Below are 24310 nucleotides of genomic sequence, written 5' to 3' on the forward strand. Positions count from 1 at the left end.
ACAAACTTTCTAAATGTTAACATATTAAGAAGAAGCCAGTTTTGGAACCATATGTTGGAAAGTTCATTTAAAATGATAGCTAGAAATCAATTGTGGGCATAGAATGATCTTCCTGAACTGTACAAAATAAATAAAGCACTGCCATTGTTATCCTAGAAAGCAGACGGAGTATTTACTTAATTTGAAGTCTTGTGTCAGAGCTTGGAATCGCATGCTTTACACTAAAAGTTTTTTTTTTTTAAACATTTGTTGACAAGCTCTTATTTTTTTATGACTTTTATTTTTCTATTATAGATGATATACAGTGTTCTGTCAATATCTACTGTACAGCAAAGTGGCTCGGTTGTACATAAATATATATTCTTTTTTTTCACATTATCGTCCATCATTATCCTCCATCATTACAAGTGACTAGATATAGTTCCCAGTGCTACACAGCAGGATCTCATTGCTTATCCATTCCAAAGGCAATAGTTTGCATTTATTAACCCCAGACTCCCAGTCTATCCCACTCCCTCCCCCTCCCCCTTGGCAACTACGCGTCTGCTCTCCAGGTCCATGAGTTTCTTTTCTGTGGAAACGTTCATTTCTGCCATATATTAGATTCCAGATATAAGTGAAGTCATATGGTATTTGTCTTTCTCTTTCTAATTTACTTCACTCAGTATGAGAGTCTCTAGTTCCATCCATGTTGCTGCACATGGCATTATTTTGTTCTTTTTTATGGCTGAGCAGTATTCCATTGTGTCTGTGTTCCACATCTTCTCAATCCATTCATCTGTCGATGGACATTTGGGATGTTTCCATGTCTTGGCTATTGTGAATAGTGCTGTAGCGAACATAGGGGTGCATGTGTCTTTTCCAGTGAATGTTTTGTCCGGATATATGCCCAAGAGTGGGATTGCTGGCTTCTATGGCAGTTCTATATTTAATTTTCTGAGGAACCTCCGTACTCTTTTCCATAGTGGTATTCCAAATGGCACAAACCTTTTATTTCGTCCCAGGATGAAGATACAGTTTTGATCAGATAAAGAATAAATTTGCTTAGGTGAATTTTAATCAATAAACAGATAAGATACTCTCATTACATTAAGTAGATTGCAGAAGAGGGAGCAGTTACACTGTGCCGTCTCTCCTGTTTGGACAGTCCAAGCCGTGTACGTGGTGATGTTGCTGATTTGCTTTAACTGCTTGGGGGGAAAAGGAGGGCGCAAAACTTTTTTTACGACATCATTCTTCTTATTAAAATCTAGCATGTGGAGTTCTTAACATGGAACTCAAGAAGGCCCACTTCCTAGTGTCACTTTGTCGTTTCAGCTTTACCAGCTGTCATCCTCCCTTTTGTACCATGTAGGTTGAAACTACGAAATCATTTGCTGTTAGAAATAACACCTTATTGCATCATTTTGTATATCCTGGCACATCTTTCTGTAAATTTTTTTTTTGTTTTCTTTCCTTTTTTTTTTTTTGATTAAAAAATCTGTTGTAAATTTTTCCTTATCCCAACACACTTTGTTGTCCACATCCTGCTTAAGACCTGCCTCTCACGCGCATCCAAAGGTTGTGACGTCCGTGGACAGCACTGTGGTCAAGAGACTGAAGCAGAGAGGCCGGCTGCGAAGTTCCTGCAGGAAGCCGGACAGGGGCTGGAGAGAGCTTGGGGGAGCCTGGAAAAGCTCGGGTGTATGGACTGCTTGCTGTGTGTCAGTCGCTTTCCACGTAGCATCTCGTTTTCATCCTCACGACGGCCTGAAAAGCTGGACCCTGTTTGTCGCTCCAGTGTTACTGCTGAGGACAGTGAGGCCCAGAGGTTTGGGAGCTCATCCATAGCCCCCCAACTTCCGGAGGTGTGTTCCACATCTGATTTCAGGCTTCGCTCTTCAGCACTCTCCCGGATGACGAGAAGGCACATGGACAGAAAAACCATTGCAGAGATAGAACCCCTGATGTTTCTAAATGACCAAATGTGGGTGCCTGCCGAGTCGTTGAAATATGTAAGAGGATGAGGTCACCTGAGGTTCTAAGGAGAAGGACGTGTACCTGAGCGTGTGGGGTTTGGTGGCTGGGAGGCTGAGCCGAGATGCGGTTGGCAGAGACAGAGGCCGCAGCGAGCTGGAGTGGGAAGTCACCTGGCAACCTTGACCTTGATGTGTTGGCCAGATACCTTATCTGAGAACTCCAGTCGAGTCGCTGGCTGTAAATGTCATGTGGAGTATGACTGAGCAGTCGAGGCTGCAGAGTAGCAGTTTGGGAATCTTCTCAGTATAAAGTGTCATTGAAATTGGAAATAGATGAGGTCATAAGAGGGAGAGAAAAAAATGTGAGACGGGAATCTGGGTTAGTGAAATCTCGAGGCCTTGGAAGGAGAAGGTTTCAAGGGGGCTGGTCTTGTTGACAGTGTCAGATGCTGCAGGTATTTAAAGGACGCCTTCCTCCTAAGAGTTGTGCTCTAGTAGGTGGGCTGTGATGAATGTTAACTAGAGAAGGGTTCAGAAAATGAGAAGTGGAGTTCCCGTCGTAGCTCAGCAGAAACGAACCCGACTAGTATCCATGAGGACGCAGGTTCCATCCCTGGCCTCGCTTAGTGGGTTAAGGATCCGGCGTTGCCGTGAGCTGTAGTGTAGGTGGCAGATGCAGCTCAGATCTGCTGTGGCTGTGGCTGTGGTGTAGGCCTGCAGCTGTAGCTCTGATTTGAACCCTAGCCTGGGAACCTCCATATGCTGCAGGTGCAAAAAAAAAAAAAAAAAAAAAAAAAAAAAAAAAAAGCATTGCAACTGGACAGAAGACGTGGGGCGGGGGGTGCTCGTAGCCTTGGTGGTCTTTGGAGGAAGACCTGAAAGTTGGAGGTGGAGGTCAGAGGGGCCCGGAGGGGTGGGTCCAGTGGCACGTGGGTGTGGCAGGTGGAGCACGTGGTTTGAGTGCAGGGCGTGGGAACCCAGGTGGTGTTAGGGGGACGGTTGGTCGGTCGGTCGGAGCAGCTAGGTGGAGGAGCTTTATGAGTGAAGTAGCGGGGGTCCAGCTTGAGAGGTGAGTCAGGATTGTTTGAAGGGTGAGCTTAAGGAGTTTTATTATTTTATTATAATTTTATTAAATTAAATAAATTGGTATTTATCAAATAAATACCAATTATTTAGCAGATAAATAAATTATCCTGAGCCTATTGGATTAAAAAGAATGACTACAATGTATTGAGCAGTACTTTTTGTTAAGCACAGTTTTGAAGATTTGATACGTTATTTCTCAGTCCTCCTCCCACTGCTGAATCGTCATGATAAGCATTTGCTTGGCGTTGTTGAGAAGAAAGACATGACTGGCTCCATCGCACACGGAGACTCCCTTTGACTCTGCGGTCTTCCATTGTGGAATGGGGGTGTCTTTCTGTAATAATGTCAAAGAATTCTTTTTATGAAGAATGCTTTTTCACTATGAGTTGGGAAAAGTAAAACCAAGGCTGGGATCCCCTCCAGCCAACGCCCTCCTCGGCCCGCGTGGTTGCGCTGAGCATCAGGTCCAGAGGGGTCTGTGAAGCACCCGGAAAGGATTTTTTTTGCAGTCAGGCAGTGGGATGTCAGCTCACTGATATCTCCCCACTCCGTAGTTCACACGTGCTGGTTCCCGGGAATGTGTGTGCGTGTGATCCTGAAAAGCTATTTGGAAGCTGCCACGTTTCCCCACTCCCAGCCCTCTCCTGTGAACCATTTTCTGTCTCTAAAATGGGAATTCAGTCGAATTTTAAGTACTGTCGGCTCTTGGAATAAAAATCATTTGAAATGTTTGAAATATTTTAAGAGACATTGGTCCTCAACAAAGGAAAGTTTCGAAGTAGATGGTTTCATTCCCCCCCCTCCCGCCCCTTGCTGGCATTTTATTGCTAATTTCAAGATTTTTTTTTTTTAACCGTCTTCTTGTTTTCCATTCTCTCCCCTCTCTCCATTTTTTAATGACATTCAAATAACGAGGTTGCTGACCTGTGAATTTTTCTCTAATGTTTGCATTTTGTAGAATTTTGTGTTGTAACAGATTTTGACACAGTGCAGGAAAGATGATATTGTGGGGAGTGTTAAGATTGGTTTTTTTTTTTTTTAACTGAGGAACAGAACAGTGCGAAGGGGGCCAGGCTGTGTGTGAGAGAAAGAAGGGGTGGGAGAGAGCAGTGCTGACGGGGGAGGAACACCTGAGATGGCGTGTGTGTGTGTGTGTGTGTGTGTGCGCGCGTGTGCGCGCGCACGCAGCTCAGGTGTGGTGATGCTTGAAATAAAGACAGCAGTGCCAGGCACCCTGCAGGAGGGGAGGGGAGAGGGGAGGGGGCCTGAGATGGGGGTTGGGGGGGCACAGCTGAGGACCTGGGATTCCTCCAGCTGCTGAGGGGAAGTGGAGGCAGAACCTGACCAGAGCGAGATGGTGGTAGGACATCCTCACTTGTCACACAAAGCCCAGTTGGCCATCTGCAGAGGATTGACTGGAAGCATCCTGGGGAAGGGGTGGCGCAAGCCTGGGGGTGGCGTGATGGGAGCCCTTGCTGGCGCCTGGACCAGTCTCACAAAGAGGCTCACAGACCAAACGAGAATGCTTAGGGCACGTGGCTTGTGCCATCAGTTGGCAGTGGAAGCGAGGGGGAGGCACAGGGCAGGGTGTACATGCGGAGAGAGGTGCGGCCTCTCTCCCGACCAGCCCCTGGCATCAGCTCGCTTTGTCCACCTCTTTCTGCGGCACTAGCCTTGCCCACAGATGCTGTGGGCCCAAGACCCGGAGCTGAGGTCTGAACAAGGAGTCCAGAGCAACACGAGGTGCACCCTTGCTCCATCAGAGACATGGGGGACAGGTGTGCCTGCCACAGCTGTGGCTTGCCAGGGAGCCTGAAAAACAGCCATAGGTTTTGGGTTCCTTGGGCAGAAGACGCGTAAGCCAGAGTGTGTGTCACCGGTTGTGGCCCAGTTAAGCATTCATGAACATTAAATGTTGGTGTGTATGTTGTGTTCATTGCCTGTTGTTTGATGAGTCTCATGCATCTATAGTATATCATGAATATTTACTGCCTTGAGTATCTTGCATATCATGAAGAGTCAGCACCTTGGAACCTCACGAACATTGGGTATCGTTTGGTTTTTCCATCCCTTTCTGGCTTTAACATAACGCATGCTGCTAACCGCTGACCTTTATTTGGTACATGCTTTGAGTTCTCTAACCTTGGTTACTAGTCCTTTTCTGTAATATCGTAAAAGGTTCCACATATGTTTTACAAACTTAGGCGTCTTTTGTAGTAGAATTGAGTAGCCTTGAAAGTAAAAGTACATTTTCTGGTACAGGAAAGGCAGGATAAGTGCTGTGTTCTTTCCCTTTATTGGGGGAAGTTGGGCCACACTGGACGGATCACTGGCTCTGGAGCATCTGGCAGGGTGTAGAGAAGAGGGGAGAGAGAGAGTTTGAGCAGTGGTGGACGGAAGGAGTGAAGGCTCTGCGGGGGAAGGGAGTGTGGGCGCAGGGGCTGAGTGGGCCGGCAGGGACCGTGGGCAGGGACAGGATCCTGTCTTTCTTGAAGAAGGTCAGGGGAAGGCTCTGAGTCCTTAAAGAAGTAGGGAGGTTCGGGGTGGTGTGTGACTTGTCAGGTTTGCTGATGGGAAATGAGCAGCTTCTGGCTGCAGTAGGGAAGGTTTGGGATGGGGACCAGAGTGAGCATGCGAAGGCAGCAGCTCAGACGGCAGCTCAGGTTGAAAAGTGCCTGGAGCCTGGACCAGGCAGGTGTGGGTGGAAGTTGTACAGAGGCAGGGATTTGTACTGGACTTGGTGATGGATTTGGCCTGGGGTTCAAGGACAGGCAGGCGTTCATGGTGACTCCCAGGTTCCTGGCTTGCGCCCTCAGTGGTGCTGCCCTCCTTTGATGCAGGGAACACTGGGAAATGATCATGCATGGGGGAAAAGGTTGATTTGGGGTGTTTGGAGGTTTCATGACTTTTTCAGCACAATTTGAAATGTATAAGATTAGGACGAGGAACCCAGAGTACCCTTTACCCAGAGTTACCGCTTGTTAACGTTTCAGCCACGTGTTTTATTATCATTCTCTCCCTTTCCCTTCTTCCTCCACCAGCACACCCCAGGTGGATATAAGTAAAATATTTCCTGAACTGTTTGAGAATGAATTAGAGACATTGTATCCTCTACCTCTAAACACTTCAGACTGTCTCCTGAGTTGAACAGTACATCTCAGATAATCTCAATAAAATTATAAAGATTAAGAAATTTAACTTTGATATGATACTGTCATCTAATGTGTGTCTTGTTTTCACATTTACTGTTGTCCTAATGTCCACTACTGCTACTTTTGCCCTGTTCCAGGATCGAGTCCAGCGTTGTGCATTTGCTTAAAGGGACTTGTCACCTGGTGTTTCCAAAATGCGTTCTGCTCCTGCCTCCCAACTACTCCCTATTTTAAAGACGTCTGGGTAATTGCTGGTGTATAGATGCAGCTGGTAGCTCACCTAGCTTTATAGACAGCTGCCTCCCTCTGCCTGAGCCCAAGCATTTCAGGCGATGGTTCCTTGCAGAGCTGAGCTGGCTGGGTTCGGGATTTATAGTAACAGCGGGAAGGTAGGTTCTTGCTCAAGTCCTGGTGCACAAGAAAAACTTGTCTGTTATCCTCTGCACTTCTGGGAGTGGTGTTTTCACCTGCCCTTTCCTGAGCGATTAATTTTTTGCCTCCTTGTACTCTGGAGGTATAGGGAAGGGTGAAATGTCTCATTTTGATTTTGCCTGTTTATTTTCTGATAATGCTGTTTCAGGTTTTTTGTTTTGTTTTGTTTTAAAATATGATACAACTCCAAGGTGTTTTTTTTTTTTTAATGGTAGTCTTGTACTATTGGCAAAATGATAGACATTTTCAGAGTCTAAAACATACTTGGTTCTTGAAGACTTGTTTTTAAAAGTGACCTATTTTATAATACTCAATATGCAGTTTTACATTCTTTTGGGGTGGAATAATCTGTTTTTGTCATATTCTGGAAACATTCTTCGGCTTGCTATGGATCCCTTCCCTCTTCCTTGCTTTTAGGATCTTTTTTAAAACTTATGCTTTCCTAACTTAGATTTCTGGATACATTGTAATAAAATGAAAATAGCCCCTAAGCTATGTCTTCCACCTTCCAGCTTCGTGATGTTGGCAAATCATTGTTAATTATTTAAACCATTGTTTTTTTAAAAAATTTTTATTATAATTGATTTACAGTGTTCTGTCGATTTCTCCTGTAGAGCAAAGTGACCCAGTTATACATTTATATATATTCTTTTTTTCTCACATTATCCTCCATCATGCTCCATCCCAAGTGACTAGATACAGTTGCCTGTGCTGTACAGCAGGATCTCATTGCTCATCCAGTCCAAATGCAATAGTTTGCATCTACTAACCCCAAACTCCCAGTCCATCCCACTCCCTCCCCCCTCACCCCAAGGGCTACAGGTCTGTTCTCCAAGTCCATGAGTTTCTTTCTTTTCTGTAGATAGGTTCGTTTGTGCCATATATTAGATTCTACCTATAAGTGATGTCATATGGCATTTGTCTTTCTGACTTAACTTCACTTAGTATGAGAGACTCTGGTTCCATCCATGTTGCTGCACATGGCACTATTTTGTTCTTTTTTATGGCTAAGTAGTATTCCATTATGTGTATATATCACATCTTCTTAATCCATTCATCTGTCCCTGGACATGTGGGTTGTTTCCATGTCTGGGGCTATTGTGAACAGTGCTGCAGTGAACATAGGGGTGAAAGTTGTGTCCATATATATGCCCACGAGTGGGATTGCTGGATCATATGATAGTTCTCTTTTTAGTTTTCTGAGGTGCCTCCATACTGTTTTCCATAGCGGTTGTACCAATTTACATTCCCACCAACAGTGCGGGAGAGTTCCCTTTTCTCCACACCCTCTCCAGCATTTGTTATTTGTAGACGTACTGATAATGGTCATTCTGACCAGTTCGAGGTGGTACCTCAGTGTAGTTTTGATTTGCATTTCTCTGATAATTAATGATGTTGGGCAATTTTTCATGTGCCTGTTGTCCCTCCATATGTCGTCTTTGGAGAAATGTCTGTTTAGATCTTCTGCCGGTTTTGTCAATTGGGTTGTTGAGGGTTTTTTGCTGTTGCGTTGTATGAGTTGTTTGTATATTTTGGAGGTTAAGCCCTTGTCAGTTGCATTGTTTGAACCTGTTTTCTCCCCTTCTGTAGGTTGTCTTTTTGTTTTGATGGTTTCCTTTGCTGTGCAAAAGCTTTTAAGTTTGATTAGGTCCCATTGGTTTCTTTTTGTTTTTATTTCTATTGCTTGGGGAGACCGACCTAGGAAAACATTTGTACGGTTGATGTCAGAGTAAACCATTGTTATTTTGGCATCCGGTTAGCCAGATGATTTAGAGCTAAGACTGCATTTATCAGCTCTGTGGCCTTGGGCAAGGTAACTTTTCTGGAGTTTCTTATCTGTGAAATAGGAGCAAGAGAGCTGTTAGTAGTGAATGACAGAATGCATGTTTAGACAGTACCTGCACGCAAAGGAGCTTTTAAGTATCATACGGTCCTAATATTTACCCGTACGTTGCCTGGTTTGACAGTTGCACCGCGTTGTTTTAAAGACCACGTGTGAGGATGGATGTAAAAGCACTCCGTCACTGTAAGTGGATGCTGGAGAAAACGGTAATCCTGATAAGGAGCAGTCACCCTTCTCCGAACGGCTAAGGTTTAGGTACCAAGTCAGCCACATGAGTCGTTTTTTTATTGTTACAGGAAAAATCTTTCTTTATGTAATTAACAATAGTTACCTTACAGTCAAATAATTTCCCTTCTAAATTTGATCCACTGACACCTCTTTTTGGTTCCTCTTATCCTGGGACGTAAATGAGCTCCAGCCTCGTGTTCTGGGATTTTCGGGGCAGGGGTGGGGCGGCTCTCGCTGTGGTGGTGCTCAGGTTTGAGGCTGGTTCGCTGCTGGTTAGTGCAGCTGTGGAGGCAGGAGCGGGCTTTCGCTTATGACACGAGGGTGATATGTGCAGACGTCTCCCAAACCCCAGCTTGGTGCACCTGCTCCTGACCTCTTTCCAGAGGTCTGTACCCCAGCTGCCTTGTGGATTTTCAACTTGGGTGTTTGTGCTGTTGTTTCCGACTCAACATGACTAAAACTGTTTGTGATCCTGCTTTTGGAGCTGGTGCTCGCTCGGATTCCCCTTTTCCACTAATGACACACCACTTGCTGGTGACCTTGGCTGTCATCTCTCGCTGCCCCCTTGACCCTGACTTGCCTTTTCCCTGGGTCCCGGGCTTGGGCTTCAGCGTCTCCCTTGCCCTCCACTTCCTCTTGGCTTCTCCTCACTGCTGACCACCGGCCCCCTCACTCCACATCTCTACTGTCCTCTGTCTCTGATTTTTAGCACATCAGTGTGGAATTCCAGTTTAGTGTCCTCAAACGTCATTCTTACTGCGTCACTTTCCTCCTTCCTCGGTAGCTCTTCTCCAGGGAGCTGTGTACAGTGACATAGCCGTGACTGTGCAGAGGCTTCTCGCTGGGGAGCCGGTGCTCCTGGGCCTGAGTGCAGCCTCCAGGCCGGCTCTGCCTCTGCCCGCGCTCCTCCAGGAGCCCCTTCCCCACCACGGTGTCCAGTCTTCTCTCTGCCCCTGTTCTGCTAGGAAATCCGCTTCTTCTCTGATGCCACAAATCCTGCCTGCTCTTCCTGCCCCATGTCTTTAAGGGGCAGTCATGTCTGCCCACCGAGACGCCTCCTCCTCTGAACGTGAAGCGCTTGCTGGTTTTCATTCAGTCTGTGATCATGTACCGCGTGCTGTGGTCCCCAGTTATGAAGTGATGAACTTGACCGGTCTGTCCAGTCTTTTTGTAGATTATTGGCTCCCCGAGTGGAGGGCTTCTTTCGAATTCCTTGGAATCCACAGGGACCACACTGGTATGTGCAGTGAACACACGCTCATTATGATACTGCGGTTTGATGAAAATGTTTCCCTAAATGATGGGACTTTTAGAAAACTTGAAGGTAAAACCACTAAGGAGCATGATATGTCAGTACTGTGAATACATTTTCGAAATGCCGACTTTGGTTAGTACTCTGGCATCACTGAGCTTATATTAAAGCTGCCTGTTCAGGAGTTCCCATCATGGCTCAGTGGTTAGTAAACCCGACTAGCATCCATGAGGATGCGGGTTCCATCCCTGGCCTCGCTCAGTGGGTTAAGGACCCAGTGTTACTGTGAGCTGTGGTGTAGGTTGCAGACATGGCTCGGATCCGGCGTTGCTGTGGTGTAGGCCAGTGGCTGTGGTTCTGATTGGACCCCTAGCCTGGGCACCTCTATATGCCATGGGTACAACCCTAAAAGACAAAAAGACCGGGGGAAAAAAAAAAAGCTGCCTGTTCAGGAGGCTCCTCAAACCAGTGACAGCAGGTGGCTGGCCTGGAGCCCTCCGTCTCCAGAAAGGCAGGGGCCTGGCTGGTGTCGGGTTCTGTGACTGCAGCTCCCTGTTAGCTTCTTGCTCGGGTGCCTGCCTCTCCTTCCGGGAGACGGGGCTGGTCCTTGGCTGGTGTAGATGAAAAGCCCAGAGCCCAGGGAGGGCGTGGGGGAACTCGGAAGAGATGCGGGGTGGGAAAGAGGAGAAGAGGGGCCTGTAGTGACAGGTGCTGTGTCTGTCCCCTTTGTCAGTAGCCTTGCCGCCTTCACACTCAGGGCAGGAGCCTGGCTCCTGGCCTTCTTCACTGGAAATGCAGCGAAGAGAGACTCGGAAACTGGTCCCGCCGGGCAGCTGCCCTGTCCGTCTCCCTGGAATGGATCAGTGGGGTGCCCGGGATCCATTCCTTTGCGGGGAAGGATGGGCAGTGGCCGGTGGGAAGGTGGCACGGAGGAGTGGTGCTCTGAGGGGCTTTGAGGAGTGGTTCTTCCCTGCCCACTCTCGGTGGCTTCAGGCTGAGCTCAGAGGGAGAAGCCAAAGGCTTGGTGGCAGAGGCCCAGACGAGGTGAGCAGTTTCTCTTTGGCCACCGGGGCACAGCTTTGGGCAGGTGATTTCTGTTCTCAGGTGTCAAGGCCAGCAGTCCCTGAAGTCGCTGTTACACTGCCTTTCCTGGTTGACTGCTTGAATGTGAGGGATCCACCGGCACTGGTGTTTGGGAATCTTGTTGCTCATTTGAGTGTGCCTGGGGGTCCTTGCCCCAGAGTCCCCAGCCTCCGCTAACGCATGTCTGTGATGGCTTGGTGGGTGCTTTTCAGAGTATACTCGGAACAGTACCTTCTTTCTGTAAAGGAAATTTCTCTCCTTTTCTCCTTCCAGATTATCTGCCCAGGTCCAATAAGTCTTCAGCTAAAGGGTTATGGTTATTTCTAGAAGGAATATTAACTTCTGTGACATAACAGTAAATTGATTGTGTTTCTTTTACAACAATCTTGTAAGGATTGTTTTTCCCCTTGATCTTTGTAGAAAACGTGCCCGAGGACCTTGGAGAACCATTTTACACTGACCAGTATGACCAGGAGCACATCAAGCCTCCCGTGGTTAACTTGCTTCTGTCGGCCGAGCTGTACTGCCGCGCCGGGAGTCTTATTCTCAAGAGCGACGCGGCCAAGCCCCTCCTGGGCCACGACGCTGTGATCCAGGCCTTGGCGCAGAAAGGCCTCTATGTCACCGACCAGGAGAAGCTGGTGACGGAACGTGATCTCCACAAGAAACCCATCCAGATGGTGAGTCTTCATGCGCCCAGGAGGACCTCGCAGTGTGTACGGTTGAGCGGGGATTGTGTTGAAAAACAGGGAAAACGGCTTTGCGATTGGATTGTCAGCTCTGCCTAGAATTTTAAAAATATCTTATAAACTTCATTCTCAAGTTGTTTTTTTGTGGAGTTTTTTTGCTTTGTTTTGTTTTTTGGGTTTTTTTGTTTTTGTTTTTGTTTTTTGTCTTTTTAGGGCTGCACCCGAGGCATATGGAGGTTCCCGGGCTAGGGGTCAAATCGGAGCTACAGCTGCCGGCCTACGCCACAGCCACAGCAACACAGGATCTGAGCCGCATCTGCAGTCTACACCATAGCTCCCAGCAACGCTGGATCCTTAACCCACTGAGCGAGGCCAGGGATCGAACCTGTGTCCTTATGGATGCTAGTCAGATTCGTTTTTCACTGAGCCACGTCGGGAACTCCCTCATTTTCAGGTTAAGGAAGATCTTTTAAAAATTGCAGTATAGTTATTGTACGTCCCTGCTGCTGGCCATTCCCATGCTTGGTTACAGTAGAAGGCGGCAAAGCTGTGTTGGAAACACAGAAGGATGGTGGAAACATGTGTTTACCCTCAAGGAGGGTGTTCCTGTACGTAAGGAAGGGTGACTTGATCTTACCGTGTTTTATGGTCTGTGCATCACCCGACCGCTGACACCTGCACTCGGATGATGTTGAGCTTAGAATCTAGTGAGGAGGCAGACGGGGCAAAGCCAGTCAGCATGAGGAGGTGCTGTCGGTCTGGGTTTAAGCCGTGGGCCTTGGAGCGGGCAGGTGGTTGTGCTGGTACCTGCCAGGGAGGTGGGCAGGCTCGTAGGGTGAGTGACTGGTGGGGTTTCAGTGGGCGGGAAACATAGCATGAGGGCTTCTGGGCTCACATGTGACCGGGGAAGCGTGCTGTGTGTCACAGGTTACGGTGCTGTCGGCTCGCAGGCTCACATGTGAGGGGAAGCTGAGCCAGGGCCGGGGTTACTGGATGCTGAAGAGGCCATGAGCCAGAGCTAAGGGTTAAGGGTTTTGAACTTCTCTGTGGCTTCCAGGATCATGAAATAAGTTGCCGTATTGTTTTCCTGGGGTTGGTGGTAGTGGGTTGTTGATTGTGGGTTTTTTTTTTTTTTTTTTCCCCCTCTGCCTGTGTTAAGCAAACAACATATAGCAAAGTGCCGTGTTGTTATCAGCCTGGGTACAGCCTGCACCTTTCTAACCCTCGGGTACCCTTGATTTTCTTCTGTCTGTCCGTACGCGGGCCCACCTCCCAGACGACTCCTCGTGTGTAGTTGACCACGTGCCCGGCGGTTGCTTCCACTTTCCATCCTCCATGTCACGTAATTTAATTTGCACAACAACCCCTGGAGGAAGTGACTTCGTCCCCGTCCGGTGGTCGAGGAGGCGGGTCACGGAGCCAGCAGAGAGGGAGGGCGGCCTCAGGCCTCTCCGCTTCCCTCTGCGTCCCACAGTCTGAGCCCCTGAACTGCAGCTCCGCCGGCCGGGGAAGTCTGCTGATTTGGGGTCTTGGTCCTGGGCCCAGGCTCCCCTCTTCCTGCCTGGACGTCGTGTGCTGGAAGCAGCTGCAGCCTTGGCCTGGAGGACAGTGCCGGGCATGTGGATCACGCTTGGGACCGGGTCTTCCTGGGGACGTGGGCTTCTCGGGTTTTCAGCATGTGCACAGTGACCCCCCGGTTACCATTGTTCCCGTGGGGCCTCGGAGGGTGTGGGACGGAGAAGCTGAGCCCGGGGCCAGCGCCTTGTCCCTTGTCCTCTCTCCTCGGCCTCCTCCCTCCCCGCATCCTGTCCAGTTGGCAGCTCCCCTTCTGGTTTCCATGGCAGCCCCATCGCCGGAACTCTCTCATTTACCCATGTGGCAGCTTAAAAAATCTTTTCCCCATTTAAGAAGATGAGAAATTGCCCTTTAGAGGAAAGGGATTATATAAATGTAACGTTACAGTAGTCGTTGAGGACAGTTGACTGTCTCGTCACCCTTGTATAATAACGCCTTGCAAAGCGGCGAGCAGAGCTTGTCTGAGAAAAATTATTTTAAATCCTCCCAACAGTGGTCGAGCAGGGCTTTGCCTTCATGGGTGGTGCTGGGTCTTTCTCTTTCTCAGGAATCATGTGCCGGATTTGGTTCTCTTGGTATTTTGGGGTAACACGTACAGATTACAGATTCACATTATGTTTTGGCGTCTTACGATCATGCTTATGTTCGAGTCAGTGTTTATTTGTAAGAATTTATTTAGAACTCCAGATTACTTTCTCATAGAAATAATCCATGAGTGGTGCTTCTTTGACCAGATGATCTCACAAAAACCTTTATATTTATAATAAAATTGAAGTCATTCAGGGCATGTCGTAATTTATTCAGTTTACTTACAGAGCTTCTGCTATGTGCTCCTTTTGCTGCTGTGATTCAAAAGAGGTTCTGTCCTTCAGTGGCTCACTTTCTACTGGGGGTGGGAGAAAAATGAGCAACCTTTAATATACGGTTTAGGGGCACAGAGGCACCCAGCTTGGACCTTCCTTGCAGCTGAGTTGTGAAGGCCTTGAAGGCGTTTGTTTGCCAGGTGGGCACATAGGGTGCTGTGAGGTGGCTCGGGGGAGGGCCCGGGGGGTGCAGGGGGCCCGAGAGCCCAGGCTTCAGTCCAGGGCAGGTGTCGGGGGACCACAAGAAACCAGACCAGAGAGTTGGATGGGGACAGGGCACAGATGACCTTCTGTGTCACATCGAGTGTCACCTCATCCTGGAGGTGATGGGGCCCTCCCTGGTGTCGGGTTTAAACCGGAGAGGGTGACATCAGACCGGGTCACAGTCAGTCTGTGTCGTGGAAGAGACACACCGTTGGAGGCCCGGAGGTCTTAAGTTTCTCTTTTCTTCTCAGCACCTCTTGAGAACGGTAGGGTATGTGTAAGTGGAAGCGGGCCTTCCTGTGTACAAAGGAACGGAGTAAGATCGACAGGCGTTTTGTTAGGGTTTCTGGGGTTTCGTTCGAGTTGCACTTGTCTACTTACCAAGAAGATGGAGGGAAGCGGTTTATTAACGTACTCAGTTCCCACTGCATACTCCAGCCTGGGCGCCGGTGATGAAGTCTCTGCCCTTCAGATGCTCCTGGAGATGCGGGGTGGGGGGCACGTGGGGTGGGAGGGGGAAAGGACTGGGGGTGCAGAGTTGTGGGACGAGGCCAGGGATGGGATCGAATCTCTGTAACATATTCAGAGTAGCAAAGGCTGAGATATTTGGAGGTGGTCTGACACTGTAGACCTGCCCGCAGTCATTTTTGATTAGTGAAGGTGAGATAAATGTATCCTAACTAGGACTTTTCATCTTTTACTAAGAGAAGAGAAGATAACTGGATATTCATTGTAGGTGTTTGAGCTTCAGTGGATGGTTTTTCTCTCCGTGTGTGACATGTGGCCTTGGGATATGTAATGAGATATATATGTGTGAATGTAATAGGAACACAGAGATTGAGCCAATGGTCCCAGCGGTGGTTGGCAGCCTCCACACCCCAGTCTGTGTCAAACAGCTTGATCCCCCAGGACCCCCCGCCCCCCGCCCTGCCGTGATACTGACCCATTTGTATAACTGGGTGGATGATGGTAGTTTAGAAAATTGTTTCTTAATTAATGTCAGCAATGAGATTTGAAGAAGGAAAATAGATGATTATTAAAAAAAAACTTTACACACTGTTTCATTTGGATGCTTGCCTGTGTTTAGACACCTGGATAAATGAGCTTCTGTAACAGAAAAAGCAAAAGTTCGCGATACACAGATTCCTTCCAAGCGTCACTGTCACTTGGCTGGAAGGGGTTAGAATGAGTTGTGTTGGAGTTCCCATCATGGCACAGCAGAAATGAATTCCACTAGGAACCATGGGATTGCGGGTTCTATCCCTGGCCTTGCTCAGTGGGTTAAGGATCAGGCATTGCTGTGAGCTGTGGTGTAGGTCGCCGATGTGACTTGGATCTGGTGTTGCTGTGGCTGTGGTGTAGGCCGGCAGCTACAGCTCCAGTTCGACCCCTAGCCTGGGAACCTCCGTATGCCATGGGCGCGGTCCTAAAAAAAAAACAAACAAAAAAAAAAGAATGAGCTATGATATCAGGAAGTCTTTTTTTTTTTTTAACTCAGTGAATTTTTATTACATTTATAGGTGTGCAGTGGTCATCACAGCCCAGTTTTATAGCATTTCCATCCCAAACTCCCAGCCCTTCTCCCCACTCCCAACCTGTCTCCTTTGGAAACCATAAGTTTTTCAAAGTCTGTGAGTCAGTATCTGTTCTGCAAAGAAGTTCATTGCGTCCTTTTTTTTAGATTCTATGTGTAAGTGATAGCACATGATGTTGGTGTCTCACTGTCTGACTAACTTCACTGAGCATAATTTCTAGGTCCATCCGTGTTGCTACAAATGCCGTTATTTCTTTCCTTTTAATGGCCGAGTAATATTCCATTGTATATATGTTCCACATCTTTATCCACCCGTCTGTCAATGGGCACTTAGGTTGTTTCCATGTCTTGGCTGTTGTGTATAGTGCAGCAATGAACATTGGAGTACGTGTGTCTTTTCCAGTCATGGTTTTCTCTGGATAGATGCCCAGGAGTGGGTATCAGGAAGTCCTTTTGATGCGCTTGCAAGGATCCGAGGAGCCGATTATTGTTTTACTAAAGCCAAAAATTGTAGGTTGTGGTAAACAAAGTAGTAAGCAGATTAAAGAGATGACTTTGGAGAGCAGTGAGGACCGTGAAGAAAGAGGAGCGGGTAATGTGCAGAGTCTGGGCGGGAGGGGAGAGCATCGCAGGCAGAGACCACAGAATAAATAGACCTCCCGTCTGGATGGTTGAGTTCCTACCAAGAGTTTCCTGGAGGGAACATTTTCAGGAACTTGACATCTTAGGGCCACGTGTGTCACCTTGTAACCTGAGATGTGACCTCCGAGATGCTGCCGGCTGGCCCCGGTGACAGGGCGCAGTGATGAGGAGACCTACCGAGCCTGGCATCCCCAGAGCAGCAAGACGAGCAGTAAAAAGCTAAGCAGGCTGCAATGATTTCAAAGAGTAGTGGCCGCGCCGGAGAAAATACATCAAGAAGAAAGAGGGAGAGGGAGAGACACAGGCTATTTTCATAGGAAGGTTCAGGGACGTCCTGTCTAGAGAGTTGACCTTTGAACTGTGGCCTGAACACCAGCAGGAAGCAGCATGTGACATCTGGGAAGCGAACATTCCAGAGCCAAAGAGGCAGTGCACTTAATGGCCTTGACGAGGTTGGTGGTGAGCAAGACTGACAGGGAGGGCAGGGTGAGAGCCATGTAGCCAAAGCGTGTGGAGGCCCTGACCGCCCTCGGTTCAGACGTTCTTCCCTGGGACACGGAGCCCCCCTGGGCGTTTTTGTAGAGCAGTGAGTTTAGCCTCTGCCCTCAGGTTGTTTGATAGAAAGTGGGTACAGGGGCTGGGCTGGGGTGGGGTGCACAGGCACAGGGCCCTTAAGTTCGAATCGCCCTCTAGCTACTGAGGATGTGGTTGCACATAAGAGCCTGAGGCCTGGAGGTCTGGGTGGAGATTGCACTTTGGGCGTCAGCAGCGTTTGAAGCTCATGGGATCGAGGGAGAGCACTTATGGTAACTTTAGAAAAACGAACATTTCCGTTCTCCGAAAAATGCCTTAGATGCAGAGATGCTTCAGATATTTTGACATTTTATTAATTGCAATTCTGTGTCTTAGTACCATTTGTTTATTAGGCTTTTCCTTCCCATCTTAGGCAGAGTTTATTCCATGCTGCTAGTTTCTGTGTAACTCTAAGAATATTACCAGGGAGGAGCTCCCCGGTGGCCCAGCCCATGAAGGATCTGGTGTTGTCTGTACCATGGCTCAGGTCTCTGCTGTGGCACGGGTTCGATCCCTGGCCCAGGAACTTTTGCATGTCGTGGCTGTGGCCAGAAATAAACCAACAGTAAAATGCAAGGTTGCTAAAAATTTTTTTAAAAAGAATATTATCGGGGAAAGCCTGCAAATGCAAGGTAAACTGATTTTTTCAGTTCTTTCTTTTGTTAAATAGCATAATTATTGATAAACGATAGCATTATTTCTTGAATCTTTTAATGATCTAAATTAGAATTTAGATTTGAATGTCAGTAGTTAATGATTTGTTAAAAATTAATGTTTTAAAGGAGTCACGTATGTTACAGTCTACCACAATTATAGAGTGGGCATTGCCAAGACAGGTACCGCCTGTAGGAGTGAGCAGCACTTGTCAGTTTTTTGAAAACACAGTACTGGTGAGGTATGACCAGCTCCCAGGGTTAACACAAAGTCTTGATAGTCCTTTGGTGTCTTAGGCATTTCTTCGCCTTGGCTAGAAGGCACAGAGTGAAGACCTGACAGTTTGCTGGGGGGGTGCTGGCTTTCCTGAGAGTCATGTCACTGGGTTATCTGGGGGCTGGTGGCTGGCAGCACTCACCTTGAGTGCTGACTCCTCTCGGTGAGCACACACTGGTTAGCTGGTAAGCTGGTTAGCTGGTTGGCTAGAAGAGGCTCTGGCCAGTATCTGTGTGTACGGGCCTGGCGCCAGCTTAGGTGAGGTTTGGCCTCTTAGCTCTGCCCCTGTGGTCTGTTGCTCTGGGCACCACCTGCCAGCGGGCACTCACCTGGGCAGAGGTGTGACCTCCAGATGCTTGCTGGGTTGGAGGAAAGGTGTTCCTACCTCTTGCTCTGTTCTTGGAGTGTCTGTCCCAGCTGTGTTCAAATCCTGTGGCAATTCCCCTGCTGATAATTCAGCTTTAACCTGCCTTGTAGGTTCTGAAAACGGGGAACGGCAACCTCCCCTGTCACGGAGGGGCATGTCCCGGCCTGCCTTTTCCTCTCGCTGGCAGTGCTGGTGGGGGGACTGGCTGTGATGGGGCATAACTCTGTGGGTTTCAGTCCCTCTCTTCCTGGGGACCCTGGGACTGTCAGGCACGTTTTTCCTGCACGTCCAGCTGAAAGACCTTTGCTGACAGACTTCCTTTCAGGCAATTTTTTGAGTGTTAAGTGAGCTTTTACTGATGGTTATTTTTATATGGTAAAGCGTATTTCGATGTATTTTATGCAACTTGATTTAGATTTGGAGATTTGAAGCACAGTTTCGGGCCCGGCGTCCATATGTCTGGAAAACTCTCAAATCTGGAAAACTATAAAACACAGACATGCTTTGAAGTACACCATCTGTGACTCGCTCAACTGTACTAGGAATGTCGTATTGGTCAGCAAATGATAGGACAGGGCTGTCATTTTACATTGTTGGCACGAGGTAGCAGCAATTACGTTGAGTGGTGGTGGACAGACCCGAACTGCTGTGTATAAACTGTCATAAAAATACATCTTGCCCAGGGCACTTACAGTTGGGATGTTTGAAAAATACACATGTTCTGTACCTGAGTCTGGTTTGATTTGCTGGCTACGATCACGCGCCCTCGTGGGTTGTCCATAAAGCCACCCCGGCTTTGTTGACCGGGGTTGGCTGTCTTTTCCTGCTCCCACTGTCTCTGCAGGCTTGTTGCAGCCCCACCGTTCGTGGGCCAGGCACCCGGGGGTAAAGAGAAATCGCCTGATTGAATTCCTTACAGGATTGATGGGTGCAGCAGTGATGATGACAGTGAGGTTTGAAGACTTGTCTTTAGATGATGTCCCACTCTGTAGGCTAATCCCGTAGTCACGCACTGACTGTCTGACGCCTGAAGTAATAGGAACGCTGTACCTCGTTGTGTCACTTAACAACTTTAGAGCAACTTTGAGGTACCTTGATCTCGCTTGATGCTTTGTGGGATGAGAAATTAAGTATTACCCACATTTAGCACCTGACAGAGATGACGCCCCGTGAAGTCTGAGGGACTTGGCAGATCACAGCTTGCTTTTTTGAGATCAGCTTTGGGAATTCTTCCTGTGGTTTAGAGGATCAGTGGCGTCCCTGGAGCCCTGGGTCGCAGGTTCCATCTGGCCCTGCACGCTGGGTTAAGTTAAGGACCCGGTGTTTCCGAAGCAGCGGTGTAGGTCGCAACTGCGGCTCAGATCTGATCCCCGGCCTGGGAACTCGTCTGCTGTGGGGCGGCCAACAAAAGGAAAAAAAAAAATTAACTTAGTTGCATGATTTAAGTAAAATATACCTACTTAAATAGTTTGAGTTTTGACAAATGTATACGCTCCTGTAGAGGTACAGAGTGTTTTATCAAACACACACCCCGCCCCTGCCCCAGTTCCCTTGTGCCTCTTGGCTGTCAGCTCCCTGCCCGCATCCCAGGCTGGACATCCTTTAAACTCCTTTCTGTCACCCCAGGTGAGTTGTGGCTGTTGTAGAATTTCATGAAAGCATGATGCGAACTCTTTTTAAACTGATTCCTTTGCTCATGTTTTGTTGATTCAATCATGTTCTGTGTATTCTGGGTTTTTTTTTTTTTTAATTTCTTAGTATTATTCCATTTTGTGAAAACTACAATTTATTCATTCACTTTTTCTTTTTTTTTTTTTTTTTTTTGTCTTTTTGCTATTTCTGTGGGCCGCTCCCGCGGCATATGGAGGTTCCCAGGCCAGGGGTCGAATCGGAGCTGTAGCCACCGGCCTACACTAGAGCCATAGCAACACAGGATCCGGGCCGCGTCTGCAGCCTACACCACAGCTCACGGCAACGCCGGATCCTTAACCCACTGAGCAAGGCCAGGGATTGAACCTTCTTCCTCCTCCTGGATGCTAGTCAGATTCGTTAACCACTTTGCCACGACGGGAACTCCTCATTCACTTTTTCCTTTTTTTTTGCTTTTTAGGGTCGCACCCTCAGCATATGCAGGTTCCCAGGCTAGGGGTCAAATCAGAGCCATAGCCACTGGCCTACACCACAGCCACGGCAATGCGGGATCCGAATTGCGTCTATAACCTACACCACTGCTCATGGCAATGCCGGATCCTTAACGCACTGAGCAAGGCCAGGGATTGAACCTTCTTCCTCCTCCTGGATGCTAGTCGGATTCTTTAACCACTGAGCCACGACGGCAACTCCTGTTCATTCACCTGTTGATGGACATTGATGTTGGCAGATTTTGGGCTATTATAAATAAAGCAGCTGTGAACATTTATGTACATTGTTGTGAGAACGTGTATTTTCATTTCTCTTGGGTAAATACCTAGCAGTTGAATTGGTGGCCATATGTAAGTGTGTGTTTTAAGTAGCCATCAAGCAGTTTCCCAGATGGCTGGATTTTTAATTTTGCCACCAACAATGTGTGAGAATTCCAGTTGCTCCACATCCTTGCTAACACTCTAGGTATTGTCAGTCTTTAATTTTAGCCTTTCTAATGTGAATCACTCTTTCCTTGTGGTTTTAATTTGCATTTCCCTGATAACTGATGTATTTTTGTGTATTTTCATAGGCTTATTGGTCTTTTTTTGGTCAAGTATCTAAATCTTCTTCTCATTTTCCTGTTGGGCTTTTAGTTTTACTACTGTAAAAGTTCTTTGTGTATTCTGACTACGGTCCTTTGTCTCCGATTGTATTGCAAATATTTTTTTCCAGTCTATGATTTACCTTTTCATTTTCTTTCTTTTTTTTTTTTTGTCTTTTTAGGGCTGCCTCCACGGCATGTGGAGGTTCCCAGGCTAGGGGTCGAATCAGAGCTACAGCTGCCGGCCTGCACCACAGCCACAGCAACGCCAGATCTCCAAGCACATCTTCGACCTACACCACAGCTCACGGCAACTCGGGATTCTTAACCCACTGAGTGATGCCTGAGATCGAACCTGTGTCTTCATGGATCCTAGTCAGATTGGTTTCTGCTGAGCCACGATGGGAACTCCTACCTTTTCATTTTCTTAATGGTGTCTTTCAAGAAATTTCGTTTTAATGAAGACCAATTTATAATTCTTTTCTTTTATAGGTAAGAAATCTTTACCTTTGTTGTGGTTGAAAATTTTTTCTCTATCTTATTCTTCTAGAAATGTATAGCTTTACTGTGATTCATTTTGAATTATTATTAGAAGTAGTAATAGTATAAATGGGAGGGAAAAGTTGGAGTTTATTTTATTCTTTTTTTTTGTCTTTTTCCCATTTTCTTGGGCTGCTCTCGCGGCATATGGAGGTTCCCAGGCTAGGGGTCGAATCGGAGCTGTAGCCACCAGCCTACGCCGGAGCCACAGCAACATGGGATCCCAGCTGTGTCTTTGACCTACACCACATCTCAGGGCAACGCCAGATCCTTAACCCACTGAGCAAGGCCAGGGATCAAACCTGCAACCTCATGGTTCCTTGTTGGATTCGTTAACCACTGAGCCACAACAGGAACTCCCGGGAGTTTATTTCATTCTTTAACAAGAACATCTGGTTGTTCCAGAACCATTTGTTGAAGTCTGTCCTTTCCCCACTGACTTACTGTGACACAAGTGCCATTGATTTAGGGTCTCTTAGGCCAGACACACAGTCTTGATCACTGTAGTTTTATAATAAAAATCTTAAAATCTGGCAGTGTAATTCACTGAACATTGTTGTTCTTTGTCAGAATTGTTTTAGTTATTCCAGGTTCTTTGCATTTCTATGTAAATTTTAGAATCATTTGTCAATTTCTTAAAAAAAACTAAGGTTTAGCTTAGCTATACACTGGAATTCTGTTGCATCTATAGCTCATTTTAGGAGGAATTGATGCTTTAGAATATCGAGTCTTCCTGTGTAAACACGCTGTCTTCCTATTTACTTAAGTTTTCTTGAGTTCATTTCAGCAGTCTGTGTCTTTTTGAGTGTATAAATTCTGTATACATTTTGTTGAATTTTACTCTTTTTCACATTTTTGATTTTGATTATAAATGGAATTGTTTTTTAGATTGACTTTCCAGTTGTTCTTTGCTAATATTGGAGGAGTTCCGTTGCATTTTGAACATTGATTTTTGTTAGCTGCCACCTTGCTAAATGCATTTGTCCCTAGTACAGTTTTTGTGGCGTTGGGAGGACTCCCTACATACACACTCATGAGTAAGCACAGATGTACGTCTTCCTTCCTGATACAGATGCCTTCCTTTTCCTTGTCTTATTGCACTGCCTGAGACGTCCAGACAGTGTTAAGTAAAAGTGGTGAGACCAGCCATCCTTGCCTTAATCCTGATCGTAGGGAATGTATTTGGTTCTGATTGTTAAGTTTGACGTTAGCTATAGAATTTTCAAGTGTTCTTTAATCACGTTTAGGAGGTTCCCATCCATTCATTCCTGTTTTGCTGAGAATTGTGCGTGTGTGTGTGTGTTTTAAATCATGAATAGGTGCTGGATTTTGTCAAAAGCTTTTTTTTTTTTTTGCCTCTATCAAGGTGATGTATGGTTCCTGATTTTTTCTGTTGACATGGTTATTGATGTCTAACTGACATTGTTGTAATTAGAGAACATACTTTGTCTGATTTCATTCCCTTAGGTATATTGAAACTGGTTTTTTTTTGTTTTTTTGTCTTTTTGCCTTTTCTAGGGCCGCTCCCACAGCATATGGAGGTTCCCAGGCTAGGGGTCTGATCGGAGCTGGAGCCGCCAGCCCATGCCAGAGCCACAGCAACGCAGGATCCAAGCTGTGTCTGCGATCTACACCACAGCTCACGGCAGTGCCAGATCCTAACCCACTGAGCGAGGCCAGGGATCAAACCCACAACCTCATGGTTCCTAGTCAGATTCATTAACCACTGAGTCACGGAAACTCCCAATATTGAAACTGTTCTATGACTCAGCTTGCCATCTGTCCTGATGCCTGTTATGAATGTATATTTCATAGTTCCCATCGTGGCTTAACAGGTTAAGAATCCAACTAGTATCCATGGGGATGTGGGTTCCATCTCTGGCCTCACTCACTGGGTTAAGGATTGGCATTGCTGTGGCTGTGGTGTAGGCTGGCAGCTGCAGCTCTGATTCACCCCCTAGCCTGGGAACCTCCTTGTGCCGCAGGTGCGGCCCTAGAAAGAAAGAAAAAAAAAGAATGTATATTCTGCTGTTCTTTGCTGTGGTGGTCTGTACATATCAGGTCATTTTGCTTGATGCTTTTCAAGTCTTCCGTGTCCTTTGGATTTTCCTTTCACTTATTCTAGTAATTCTTGAAAAAGGAGTATTAATAACTTCACATAATCGTGAATTTCTCTATTTCTCTTTTTAATTCTGTTTTTCATCAAGTGTTTTGGTTTCTTTCAAGACTTTTTTTTTTTTCAGAAGTTTGGCTACGAGATACCTATGTGTGGTTTTCTTTATATTTATTCTACATCAGGTTCACTGAAATTTTCGGTTCTATGGTTTGGTTCTGTGTTTAGGTTCGGTGTTTTCTATGTTTCTGCCTATGGTTTTGGTTCTGTGTGTCACTTCCTGAGGAACTAGCAAACAGTGATCTACAGGAACTACAGCGTTTCACGCTCTGCCGGCAACTTAGGGTGACTTAGGTTCGGCCACTTTTCCCTTTGCGACTAGGAAGCGTTGTGTGGAGGGTGCTCTGATGTTTTATCACATATTGTCTTTCCCAGGAAAGGGCCACCCGGTGGTTCAGCATCTGTGGGTTTGCTGTGCCCCTGGTCATTGCCGTGTGGTGGTTTAAAAACTGTCATTCCTT

The 24310-nt window shown here is 47.0% G+C and overlaps 1 protein-coding gene across 1 annotated transcript in view; it reads left to right on the plus strand.

Annotated features, from left to right (window-relative positions):
• Positions 1 to 24310, plus strand: part of CAMSAP2 (calmodulin regulated spectrin associated protein family member 2) — an 84866-nt gene that overhangs the window by 2988 nt on the left and 57568 nt on the right. Inside the window, 1 exon segment of the mRNA XM_021064501.1 lies at positions 11455 to 11714. Coding sequence (XP_020920160.1) covers positions 11455 to 11714 — 260 coding nt within the window.

Source organism: Sus scrofa, chromosome 10 (genome assembly GCF_000003025.6).
Source record: "Sus scrofa isolate TJ Tabasco breed Duroc chromosome 10, Sscrofa11.1, whole genome shotgun sequence".
Lineage (NCBI taxonomy): Eukaryota > Metazoa > Chordata > Mammalia > Artiodactyla > Suidae > Sus > Sus scrofa.